This window comes from Saprolegnia parasitica (genome assembly GCF_000151545.1).
Source record: "Saprolegnia parasitica CBS 223.65 unplaced genomic scaffold supercont2.108, whole genome shotgun sequence".
NCBI classification, from domain to species: domain Eukaryota; phylum Oomycota; class Saprolegniomycetes; order Saprolegniales; family Saprolegniaceae; genus Saprolegnia; species Saprolegnia parasitica.
In genome coordinates this window covers 54593-65972 of record NW_012156502.1, presented here as the reverse complement: position 1 = coordinate 65972, position 11380 = coordinate 54593, and the positions used below count along the sequence as shown (strand labels likewise).

The window sequence follows — 11380 nt, the reverse complement described above, 5'->3', positions numbered from 1 at the left end:
GGTGCCACAAAATGTCAGCGGTGCCCGGACGTAATAGTCCCGGCATGACGTCATCAAAGGTCTGGAGGACCAGCGTCTTCCAAGGTGCCGGTCTGGGGTCGAAGACTCGTTGGAGGCGTCGAACGCGTTGGGCTTGGATGTGCGATTGGACGTGTGGGAGACCCAGGCCCAGCCATTTGTCATATTGCAGCCCTTGCTCGAGAAGGCTGTGGTGCTTCTCGTTCGGCTTGTACTTGGCGCCAAGGATGTAGACGCGGATCATGCGTTGAATCGTGGTGACTGCAGTACAGTTCTGTTCTACTTTGTTTTCAAAGTTGACATCACAAATGACTTTGATGATCGTATGTGACCACGTCCGTTGACTCGGGATGTCGGCCAGAAACTCGAATTGAGTTTTGAGTTGCTGGCTCTTGATGAACGTCCACCGTTGCTATTCCAAGACGGTGTGAGCGGACGCTGGTGTTATGAGAAGTCATTTGTTTCTTTTTTTACTTTAATTTGTTTGACCACCTCGTACCCTGAAAAAATAGTTTTCGAGCTGCTAGCTACCGTACTACTTACAACAGTACATCCCGTGCACCTTCAAAACTTCTGCCCTGGACCAGTGTTGAAATCACGATTGCGAGTCGCTTTAGTAGTAACACGTTTGCAAGAGGAGGCAGAGAAGAGCCGCTTCGCGCCGGCCACAGAAGGCTAGCACGTGAGATGTGATGAACTACTATGGGCATTGACGTCGACAGCGAGTGGCGCTCGTGGCAAGAGCTGCGAGGCGCATCCAGGATGGACAGAGACGTAAAAATGGCACCGGTATCAAGGATTCTACGACCCGTTGTATTGGAATACAACATTATCACACGTACGTGGTGTAACCAATCACCAAATTTATTGATGGTCGGCTATTTTACAGGATGCGTCGCCGTTGATCGCGGCCGACGCATTGACGACATGCTCGAGCACATCGCAGTACGTACAAACGGGAAGCGGTATTGTGTGTTGTCGTCGACATCGTTTTGTTGTGTGAAATCAGAGCTCTGGAATGTCGGAAATGATGTGAAAACGCAATTAATTGCAGCCCGAAAACTCAGATCGCGCGTCTATCTTTAGCCTCGCACGGGCGACGGTCGCCCACTCTTTTGTTCGCCGGTTCGCTAGCATGGACTCGACGATCGCCATGGTGCTCGTGAGCTTTAGCCAGGGCCGCCACTACGATGACCGCAGCGACGCGACCGCCGAGACACCGGCCGCAGCCAACCGAGCGGCGTCGCTCGCGCAGATCCGGCGCAACCTCATGACGCGCCGCCACAAGCTCTCGGCAGCGCAGCTCAATCGCAGCCAGCTCATTGCGCAGTTTGAAGCGGCCCCGCCGCCGCCGCGAAAGGTACCGCGCTCGGTTGTCTATGCCAGCCAGGACGACACGCTGGCGACGCCGGCCGACGCCGCCACCGGCCGCCTCTGCCGCTACTCGACGGGCAAGTGCCGGCACGTGCGCGCGCAGAAAGCAGACGGCACGTACTTGAACCTGTGCCACATGCACCGCATTCGGGCCAACGCCAACCAGCGCAAGCTCGACCGGAAGAAGAGCCTCCGGCTACGTCAGTGCGACCAAGCCGTTGCCCACGGACGCCGGTGGCCATCGCCACACGCCAACACACAGTCTGCGTGACCGACAGTACATAGTCATCTTGTTTCTATACACCCCGTGTGTTCAATGTTGATGCATCGCATGCCTAGAGTTCGCACGCCTCGTTGCTGCAAACAACTCGCGATGCATGGCTGCAGTCATTAGCTGTACGGAAGAAGAGGCAGTTTGATCATCGGGCGGCTTGCGAAATGAACGCGCATGGTGGTTCTCAGGCAGACGCAAATGACACAAGCGGTGGTCAACGAGGTGCGAGGTCTCTGGATGGGGATACAGTACCCAAGATAGAGGCACACGAATTTATGTATAAATGACGAGGAAGACCATGATGAGGAGCACGATCGTGAGAAAGATGATGCCGCCGAGCTGGCACGTGTCTAGTCTCACAGATATGAATCTCAATCTCAATATCACGAGACGTTGTACCTTTGGTTTTCAGGAGCCGACTCATTTTGCCCATGACAAAGTTCATGCGCTCGGTCGTGTCGTCCAAGTCGGCGTCCACGTCCTTGAGCATGCTACATGGCACCATGATCGTACAACCCTTCCGGCCAGCGCTGCCTCGTACTCGTTCTGTGACTTGATCTCCGAGTTGATCGTGACGGCGACCTGGCCGAGCCGGCTGACCGACGTATGGAGCTCGTCGAGGTCCTTATCCTGCTCCTTGATGATCTGCTGTTGGTGTTGCTTTTCGTCGGCGAGGATCGAGTTGCGATCGATGGGCGCCGGCGTCAATGGCGCGAGCGCCTACATACATCTTGAACCTCAATGAAGACGTGCAAGAACGTTCTGCACCTTGCGCTCGTCGCGGCGAACCTTGTTTTTGGCCGCGTCCGAGGTCAGCGCCGCAGTCATCATCATCAGGTCCTATGTCGCACTCGTGAGCAACACTTGATGCAAGCGTGTTGAACCTGGCGCGTGTCCGAGACAAAGCTCTTTCGACTCGACACTTCGATGCGATCGATGTGGGCGTACTTGGTGCGGTCGGCCTCGATCGCGCGGATGCTTTGCTCGAGAAAACCCAGCGACCGCTCGGCTGTCGCCAGCTCCTTGGCCAGCTCTACACAGCATGAGCAAGCGGTGCCATGCATGTATGCGTGCAGTACCGTCGGTGAGCTTGCCAAAGTCCTTGGTCGGCGACGCGTTGCGGGCGTCAAGGAGGTGCTTCCAGCGCTTGTACTTTTGATGGATCGACGAGACCTTGCTCTCGAGGTCTCTACGGCGCGCATGAGCCATCCGCCTTGGCTGCAGCTCGGCGCCTACTCCTTGAAGACGTAGTACGGGTCGCCGCTAGCGGACGGTCCCGCCGACTTGGCCATGAGCGACGCCTCCATCTCCGCCGCCTTCGTGGTGTGCTGGGAAGGTTCGATTTTGCATGCTTCGAAACGTGTCCGGATACGCCGCCGGTCGTGTTGACTGCACGTTTGTATCGACAGCCTTTTTCATACACTATATTATTTTTATGATATAGTGTGATATTGCGTCGAGGTCGATGCAGTAGAGTGCACACGTAGTGCACATGCGTGCACCTCTGGCTAAAATTGCATGTGAAATCTCGTGTACCTACAGCACAGGGTGCCCTCGATGGCGATTGTCGTCGTGCTGCGAAGTGCGTGGAGGACCTGTTTCACACTATATGCGTCCTTCGATCGAATATCCGGATAGCGATCTTTGATTTAAAAAATGAAAATTCAGCGAAAAAAGTGTCATCGGATTGTGGAGCGGCAAGGCGCAGGCAACGAAGCAGTCCTGCCGCCAGCCGACCACCCTACGAACCGACCAGCCTACGAGCCGACCAGCCTCAGCGCACCGACCTACGAGTCCACCAGCCTGGTGCCCACCAGCCGCCACGGCGCGAGCAAGCGTTTACGACCTGGCAGGCCAGGTAGCGTGTGCCAAGTCCACGTCTTGCTTTGGCGATCTACCTATGCCTGCCTCGCTTTAGCTACATCATTTGGCAAGTAGCGCTGTAGCACCTAGAGGGACGGCGTCGCCATTGCATCATTGAGATCGCGGACCATGGCCGCTAGTATGAAGCCTCCTTCCTCGTTGGAGCAGCGACCTCGCGACTTTAACGCGTCGTGTTTTACAGAGACAACATGGAGACGCGAGAAGTGCTAGTAGCTGCGCATGCTCAGGTCCGAGTCGGTGGCCTTCATGAGCCGGCGCATGTCGTCTTGCGAGAGGCGCAATTTCCGTTGTCGATGTGGCATCGACGACTCGTCGTCGTAGGTCGGCGACAAGCCTTGGTAGCCTGCTCCACATCGTCATCAAACATGTCGATCATCCATCGCTCAAACGTACCTGGGGACATGTGCAGGCAGAGGTCGCTAAAGACGTTCTTCCGGATCGAACTCGTGCTCTGCTCGCGGATAAACTTGGCGCAGAACGAGCAGACGCGTTGGTCGCGCTTGGTTTTTGGCCTTTTGGCTCGAAGCTGCTCGTGCACTTGTGACAGAAAACCTCCCCGCACGTCCGGCAATTCCACTTGCGTCGCAGCGTGTGAAAGCGCTTAAGACACTGCGTGCAATGCGTCCGATCGCGCAGAGGCACCATGACCACAAAGTAGCTCTGGACGCACTCGGCGAGCCGGAATTCGTGGATCGTCGAGGCAATGTAGCCGATGCGGGACACGTGGCGCTTGAGGATGCTCTTGTAGAGCCAGCTCGGCATCGCGCCCTTGAGGTTGATCTCCATGTGCGAGTGGACGTTGAGGACGCCGGGCACATCGCTTTCGAGAAAGACGAGCCTAGAGGATGTGTTTCATGCGACGACCATGGAGCTCGTGGTAGGACGAACCCGCTGTTGTACATGGACCCGCGAACCACGAGGAGGTTGGATTTGAGGTCCGGACACGTCGGCAACGTCACCGAGTGCTGCGCAATGGCCCACGCCCGCCGCCCACCGGGCAAGAGCCACTCTTTTTGCGTCTACGTGGCCGGTGAGGACGCGAGGTGCATTATGGAAAGTACCTCGAGCACGCAAAAGTCGCGGTGGGACAGCGGCTTGGGGCACTCGAGGACGAGCCAGCGCACGACAACGTGCCGGAACGGGTCCCGGAGCGACGGCTCGACGACGTGGTGGAGGATCGCCATGTCCAAGACGCCGTCGTTGTGGTGCTGTTGCGTAAACGCCATTTGATCGGACGTGAGGTTGCTCAGCATCGCGCGGACCTCGTCGAGCGATCCGTTGAGCGAGAGCGACCCGCGGTACGGCACGATGCGGTCTTCGGACGGCAGCGCCGGGCCCTCGTAGACGGTCACGTGGTTGAAGTCACCGAGGAGCGACCAGACCGGCGACCGCTCCATCGCCGACGAGAGAAACTGCTCAAAGGCTTCGGCTGCGATGGTCTTAAGGAAGAGCCGCTCCGACTCCTGCAGCGGCTTGGCCTCGGCGAAGCTCGCCGGCCGCTCGAGCTTCCGACTCGATCGCATGAGTTGTGAAGTTGCCCTTTCTCGCCACTGTCGGCAAACCTCTGAAAATTCATATTCCATGATACAGTACCGTCGTTCGATGGCTGGATCTCTCACGACTCGGTCGTCAGCGCACCTCGTCCGAGGAGTTCACTCCGATCGCTTGAGCGCGTCCAAAGAGACCAGGGGTGGCAGTGTACCAAGCACGCTCTTCCTTCCTGGCGCGGCGGTGCTGTGGACGAGCATCCCACTCTACCCTCGGCAAAGCACTGGCATCATTTCTGAAGTTTTGCAAGGCAAGTTGAAGTTCTCGGGCAGCTCCATCGAGCGCAGTTCTGCGATGCCTGTCGAGTAGCTATGCATGGGAGAATGCAGTGCCAACTTGCTGTCACGGCCCTTCTTGGCCATCCAGGCTTGGCCCAGGCGAAGACTTTAGGATTTTAGAATCGTAAGATAAGGGCACGCGATCTTTACTGCCGAGTCTGCACCCCATCGCGATATTACCTGCTATCCCAACTCAACAGGATCTGTGTTGGCATGGTACTGGGAGACTGTGGATGACGACGACGAGGCCACCACGTATCTCAACGCACGTTCGTAGTCACGCAGCATAGGTACCGCGATACTGCAACACTCGAACGCCACCTACTTGACGCGAAAGATCGGTCAATTGACGACATGTTTGTTGCGAGCGCAGCACGATGTGCGATCAACTCGGCGACACGGCGCCGTCATGTAATAAGTCGTTCGATGGCAGTGCAGAGGTCGGTCGCTCGTCGTCCAAGGCTCGTGTGGCACCTCTCAACGTCCAACACTTGTTTCAAAAGCGGTCGTTGGCGCCAACGATCCAAGCAGCACACACCTCAAGCAGCGATCGGGTGCCGAGAAGGAAAGCCTATGCGACGACGAGTGTATGTCTATAGCGACGACAGTGATCAGGTGCATAGCAACGGCAGCTTGCCGTTGGAGGAAGCCATGGCGGTGCGACGACCCACCTCCGCCGCGACGCATAACATCACCACCCAAGACAGACTCACTCCAAAAGACGCATGACGCCGATGGGCAAGCTGCCATCATCACGCAACGAGCCAAGGCAGTTTGAAGATCCTTTGAAGAGGGTCTATGGGGCCAACGCCACGAGTGCTGCTACTGGTATTTCCGGTATTACTGTAGGTAGTAGAGCTGTTGTATGCGTCGATGAGGTTGGATGGATCCATTGATCAACGCATGCAGTTGGGGTTCTGGCGCGACGACGCTTGTCGTGTCGCACGAGTGGCGCCACTGGGTGGCCGTGTCGGTTCCACGCGTCGGTGGCCATACGTGCAAAAGCAACCCAACGTTCCGGCCTCTCATCTCCATATTGTGCCATACCAAAGCGGCGGGGATCGCGTCATACAGATACTGTACCGTGGTCCTCTTCCGCGTGGTAAAGAAAATCGCGCTGCACGGGCCGCCTCACTGCTGTCCCAGCACGCGGGACAATCCTCACGCGACTCGATCGATGATGGGCGCCGATCCCTCTCTGGAAGGCGGCGCATACGCCAGTATATCGCCAGCGACCGCCCACCAAGTGGATGGATTTTCGACACGAGGATAGGAAGTTCGTGGAGACGAGGTAGTATGTATCGCGCCTCCATCCGGGTGGTGTCCTGTCAACGCCGTCGACCGCTCGACGGTAACCTTTCTCGTCGATCGGTCGCTGCTTTTTTGCCACAAGGGATGGCAACTCGGACTTGTTGCCTGCGCAGCCACCGTCTCGCGTCGCCCCTCCTCTCCAGGACATCCTGCGCATTTCGACTGCACTTGGTGTTTGTATTCTATATACAAACACACAGATACGCCCAAGGGCAATGCATCATCGTAGCCAATCAGAGCACGCACGACGAGACGGCGCGCCGCACGTCCTTGGTTGAACTTGCTGCACGTGCTGGGACATTGCCTCGGGTGCTTCGCCCAACCAACCACCAAGCGCAACAAACGAGAGGGATTTCGAGAACGATTCGATCCAAAATACATGTAATACGCAGGGTTACGATGGGTACAAGAAGACGATGCGCGGTGCGTACCAAGCGGCGTGGAGACGGTGTCAGCGCTTGGGTCGTGTCGCCGTGGGCTTGAAGTACTACCGTAGAGCCACGACACGTCGACCGGTAGTGTATGGATACTACGTACTGCGCTCGAGGTGGAGAGAGCGCAGTGGTGCAAGGAGGCGTGGACGCGTCAAGCGGCGTGGCAAGAACGGTCTGGCACCATGGGTTGGTCTGGACATGTCTCCCCGCCGAGCAATGGGTTGCAATATTGGCATTTTGCCCTTGCCGGTAGCGTATCTATGGCGCGGGTTTTGATTGGGTTCCACGCGTGTGAGATGGTGGTTTTCTTGAACGATCGCGTCTTTGTGAAGCTGGCGCCACCACAAATCATCTCGCACATTATAGATTTCACAAGATGGCGCCCGTGAGTCGCAAGCCGACAAGCGGTCTCTTGGACGAGCTCCCACCCGGCTTTGTCGAGGCGCCGTCGCTCTCGCAGGCCGAGCTGAGTTACCTCAACGACCTCTCCCACCGCACCTTCAACACGTTTCTCTCGTCCACGTACGGAACGCACCCGATGCAAGAGCCTGGCTGGAGCTTCCGCGGCGACCACCACGGCGTCCAGATCTTCCAGGGCCCGGCCCTTCCGAACGAGCCGCGCGTCCGCCCGCACCGCTTTGTCACGTCCATGGCGGCGACCATCGACCAGGTGCAGGACGCGATGGCCAACCTCACCGACGACCAGATGCAGGCGTCGCTCGAGCACTACACGAGCGACCTCGTCGACATGGCGATCCTCCACCGCATCGTGTCGCCGACGACCAAGGAGCCCGGGATGCATGCAGTCGTGCGCTGGTTCGTCGCCGAGTGCCCGACGCCGCTCAACAACCGCGACTTTTGCGTCCTCGAAGTGCAGCGCCAGTGGGCCCTCGCGTCCGGGCGCCGGGCGTGGGCCGTGTCCCAGCACTCGATCCGCCTTCCGACGTGCCCGGAGCTCAAGCCGAGTCTCAAGCTCATTCGCGGCTCGCTGTACAACTCGGGGTACCTCTTCCTCGAGACCGACACCCCGGGTCGTCTCGAAGTCCATGGGCGCGTCGAGCTCGACTTCAAGGGCGTCGCGCCTGCGTGGATCTACAAGACCATCATGAAGCACCGCGCGTCGAGCCTTATCAAGCTCAGCCAGTGGATCAACGAGGCGCCGGCGATCAAGGCGCGCTCGTCGCTCCTTGTGCCGCTCGTGCCATTGAGCGATCGCAAGCACTGCCAGCTCTGCACGCGCAAGTTCAGCCCGCTGCGGTGGAAAGCCAACTGCTGCGCGTGCGGCGAAGTGTTTTGCTGGAAGTGCACGCAGGGCATTCGCATCAAGGGGCGCATGCGCGAGCCGCAGCGCATGTGTTTCGAGTGCGCCGAGCCGGACGCGACCACGTCGCGGAAAGGCCGGCGGCCGATGCTCAAGTCGGGCGAGTTCCATACGATCGACGACGACGACGACGACGACTGGGCGCTCCTCGATGAGAGCAACAAGCAGCACCACAAGTCGCCGGCCAAGATCAAGTACCAGCCGGCAGCGTCGACCGCGCTCTGCACGACGCTTGTGGTCGCGTCCAACCAAATGATCGAGAGCAGCGATAAGTACCACGAAGTGCACTACGATCTGCGGCCGATCTCGCTCGCACGGCCCGACACGAGCATGCACTCGTGCGACACGTCGTACATGACGGACGAAGAGGGCGGCTGCTGGTGCGACGACGACGACGACGACGACGACCAAAACTTGTTGGGCTTTGAACTCAACGTGCTGCCGTCCGTCTTGACGACGTCACCGGACGACCGGCAGCGGCTCATGGCGCTCGAACGCCACCAGTATGTGCACGAGACGCTCACGATGGCGCTCTCGTCGTTCGCCAAGCACGACGACGCACGGCCGCTTGCATGCTAACGAGCCATGTCAGACCACTAGGGTTAGGATAGACTAGGACTACTTTATTTACGCCACCAACACGATCGAAGCGTTGGTGCACTGATTTTCACACGGTATACCGTTGAGCTTACTGCCAGTACAGCTGTGAGGATGAGCGCGAATGAACGTCATATCGATCGATACCGTTGGTGTGTACAAGTTGTACATGATGGCTCCTGCGTCATGAAAACCACAGGGCGTCGCTGGGGTCGTGCTACATACAACCTGTCGAACGCGTGTAGCTGCGCACGGGCGCAGGACCATCAGAGCGACGGAACGCGCCCCCGTGGTGTTGGGTATCTTGCACCATCAAGCGAGCCAACCAAAAACACGGTTTACACCCTGGTTTACACCACCGCGCGCGGGCCTCGTGCAAATCGTACTACGTGGTTATTTGACTATTTTTCTGTCCAATTGTCGAGTACTACGGTAAGAGTGGACACCTACTTGATGACAATTAACCGGGCGCGTCGTGTAAACACCTTTTGTGATATATAGAGCTGATGTACTACGTACGTAGTAGTAGTATGGGATGGAGGTGGTGCAGTGCATGTGGGAGGATCTTTCGCGTCCCTGGCGCCAGTGGTGAGTCGACAGCCCGACCAGGCGAGATGCACGATACTGCTAACTGTGGTGATATGGAGGAACGAGATGCTACCGCGACAACGCTAAAAGGAGGTGACGGGGTGAGCTTTTCTCGTGTCGACCGAATCGTGCCTCGACGATCGCCACATCACGCTGCAAGCACGCATATACGCGACCCAGCGGCCATCCGCGTCTCCTGTCTTGACGGCGCTTGTAGGTGCATGCCAGGGATGCATGCTGTCCGGCATCGTGTGTTAAGGCGACAGAGAAGATGTCCTATCTCAAGTCCAACAACGTTGTTGTTGAAGTGGGTCGTCTATTACAATAGATAAAACTATGCTAAATAAAATTGTCGGACTTTCTTCGTTGTGTGTACTCGGTTGAGGGACTTGATTTAGGCAGGCGGAGGCAGGAGCGCGATCCGCGGGACGAGGTGACGTCGCGGCCACTCGTGTTGGGCGAGGAGCTGGAGAAGACGACGAAGAGCAGGCTGCTCGGGCTGTTGTACGAGGCTGTGGTGCACGTGCAGTTGAGCGACACGGGCCGCCTTGACGGCAATCGTCCATGGACTTGGCAGCGGCAGGTCGGCGCGGAAGACGCGGTCGTTCCGGACTCGCCAGACGTTGAACCAGACGCAGGCGCGGAGCACGGGCCAGAGGTAGCGGAACGCGGCTTGGTGCATGCTGGACGCCGTCTTGGGCGTCGAGTAGAGGTAGCCGGAAAGTCCAACAACGTCCCGTCAAGTGTATGAACCAAACTTCATGGAAACAAAACGTCCTCATGGCTGCTGCTTATAATTTTGTGTGTGGTGGAGCTGGGCTTGCTTGTGTGCGTCTCTCAAAGGCCCGGATTTCAAGTCCTTGGCCTCTCGTTTCGACAACAGTGGTACGGCAGCCAGAGATGGCGCCTGTCACCTCGCGACCACTTGCGCATACACAGGTGTCCAAGTACGCAGTCCCCCTGCCGTGCCATTTCGGCACCGTACAGCTTGAGCGATGTAGCAGCATCAATGCCAATGCACCCAGTCTAGCACGATTATACTGCCGCCATCGTGGCGCCTTTGAGCGCCGCGTCCCACGCATGACGATGTACTACTGGTACGTCGGGGCAGTGGATGGCCACGAAGCTACCTTCAACGAATTGCACGCGCGGCAATCTTCCCGGTTCAAGTTTGCATGCGGGTGTCTAGCGTCAGCGTGATGGCTCGCTGAAATACCATCCGGGCAAGCGCTAATTGAGCAGCACGGAGCCTCAGCCTCGTTGCTTTTTTCACGTCATTGGACACAAGGGCGTCGTGTCGCTTGGTACGACACCGCTTTAAAGCGACCAGGATGGAAAGCTCTTGCTTCGTGTCGTCGTAAAATGTGCGGCGGTTCGTCTCAGAGATACCTACACACCGTTCGTGGCAAAATCAACATATACAGAGAGGACTGTGACTGTGAGTATTTTTCAAAAGTTCCGTGATTTTGGCCAATATTTACAAGAGTTCCGTGATGACTCTGATTGGCTAAAAATACTAAAAATGGGGCGATCTGATTGGTCAGTGGGAACAATTTCCAAAAGAGGCCGCTCGGCCAAAAACCACCGAAATAGTGTGAGAACCCAAGAAAGACCTATATAGCCTGACCGACAATGGTAGAAAATAGTGTAAGACACGTCATGGGATCACGAAACCGACTGGGGATGAGCACCGGGATCCCCAGCGGCGAGCTGTACTACGGTCTGCCCGAAGTGGGATTACCTTCTACAGTGG

At 57.5% G+C, this 11380-nt stretch overlaps 4 protein-coding genes across 4 annotated transcripts; 2 read left to right on the top strand and 2 right to left on the bottom strand.

Moving 5' to 3' along the window:
* Nucleotides 1-1153: 1153 nt before the first annotated feature.
* SPRG_13852 (hypothetical protein) lies at nt 1154-1663 on the top strand (the record flags this gene model as incomplete). Its single annotated transcript, XM_012352848.1, has 1 exon — nt 1154-1663. One exon carries the CDS (start codon nt 1154-1156, stop codon nt 1661-1663), a length of 510 nt encoding a protein of 169 aa, XP_012208238.1.
* Nucleotides 1664-1791: 128 nt separating this feature from the next.
* SPRG_13851 (hypothetical protein) lies at nt 1792-3000 on the bottom strand. The gene is made up of 7 exons (XM_012352847.1): nt 2903-3000; nt 2746-2855; nt 2551-2699; nt 2435-2506; nt 2208-2386; nt 2066-2157; nt 1792-2016 (listed from the first exon to the last, which is right to left on the bottom strand). The coding sequence occupies exons 1-7, from the start codon at nt 2971-2973 to the stop codon at nt 1940-1942; spliced, it is 750 nt and encodes a 249-aa protein (XP_012208237.1). The 5' UTR covers nt 2974-3000; the 3' UTR covers nt 1792-1939.
* A 682-nt stretch (nt 3001-3682) lies between these two features.
* On the bottom strand, nt 3683-5176 carry SPRG_13850 (hypothetical protein). Its single transcript, XM_012352846.1, has 4 exons — nt 4612-5176; nt 4439-4569; nt 3944-4388; nt 3683-3893 (listed from the first exon to the last, which is right to left on the bottom strand). The coding sequence occupies exons 1-4, from the start codon at nt 5131-5133 to the stop codon at nt 3795-3797; spliced, it is 1197 nt and encodes a 398-aa protein (XP_012208236.1). The 5' UTR covers nt 5134-5176; the 3' UTR covers nt 3683-3794.
* Nucleotides 5177-7431: 2255 nt separating this feature from the next.
* SPRG_13849 (hypothetical protein) lies at nt 7432-9137 on the top strand. The gene has a single exon (XM_012352845.1). It carries the CDS (start codon nt 7498-7500, stop codon nt 9019-9021), a length of 1524 nt encoding a protein of 507 aa, XP_012208235.1. The 5' UTR covers nt 7432-7497; the 3' UTR covers nt 9022-9137.
* The last annotated feature ends 2243 nt before the right edge of the window (nt 9138-11380 follow it).

Excerpts from the sequence above, each read along its gene's own strand:
- SPRG_13850 (XM_012352846.1), bottom strand. The coding sequence starts at position 5,133 with ATGGAATATGAATTTTCAGAGGTTTGCCGACAGTGGCGAGAAAGGGCA. Across the intron at positions 4,570-4,611 it reads GCGACTTTTGCGTGCTCGAG|ACGCAAAAAGAGTGGCTCTT; the intron begins GTACTTTCCATA and ends CCGGCCACGTAG. Across the intron at positions 4,389-4,438 it reads GGGTCCATGTACAACAGCGG|GCTCGTCTTTCTCGAAAGCG; the intron begins GTTCGTCCTACC and ends CACATCCTCTAG.
- SPRG_13851 (XM_012352847.1), bottom strand. The coding sequence starts at position 2,973 with ATGGAGGCGTCGCTCATGGCCAAGTCGGCGGGACCGTCCGCTAGCGGC. Across the intron at positions 2,856-2,902 it reads CCGTACTACGTCTTCAAGGA|AGACCTCGAGAGCAAGGTCT; the intron begins GTAGGCGCCGAG and ends TGCGCGCCGTAG. Across the intron at positions 2,387-2,434 it reads TTCGCCGCGACGAGCGCAAG|GCGCTCGCGCCATTGACGCC; the intron begins GTGCAGAACGTT and ends AGATGTATGTAG.
- SPRG_13849 (XM_012352845.1), top strand. The coding sequence starts at position 7,498 with ATGGCGCCCGTGAGTCGCAAGCCGACAAGCGGTCTCTTGGACGAGCTC.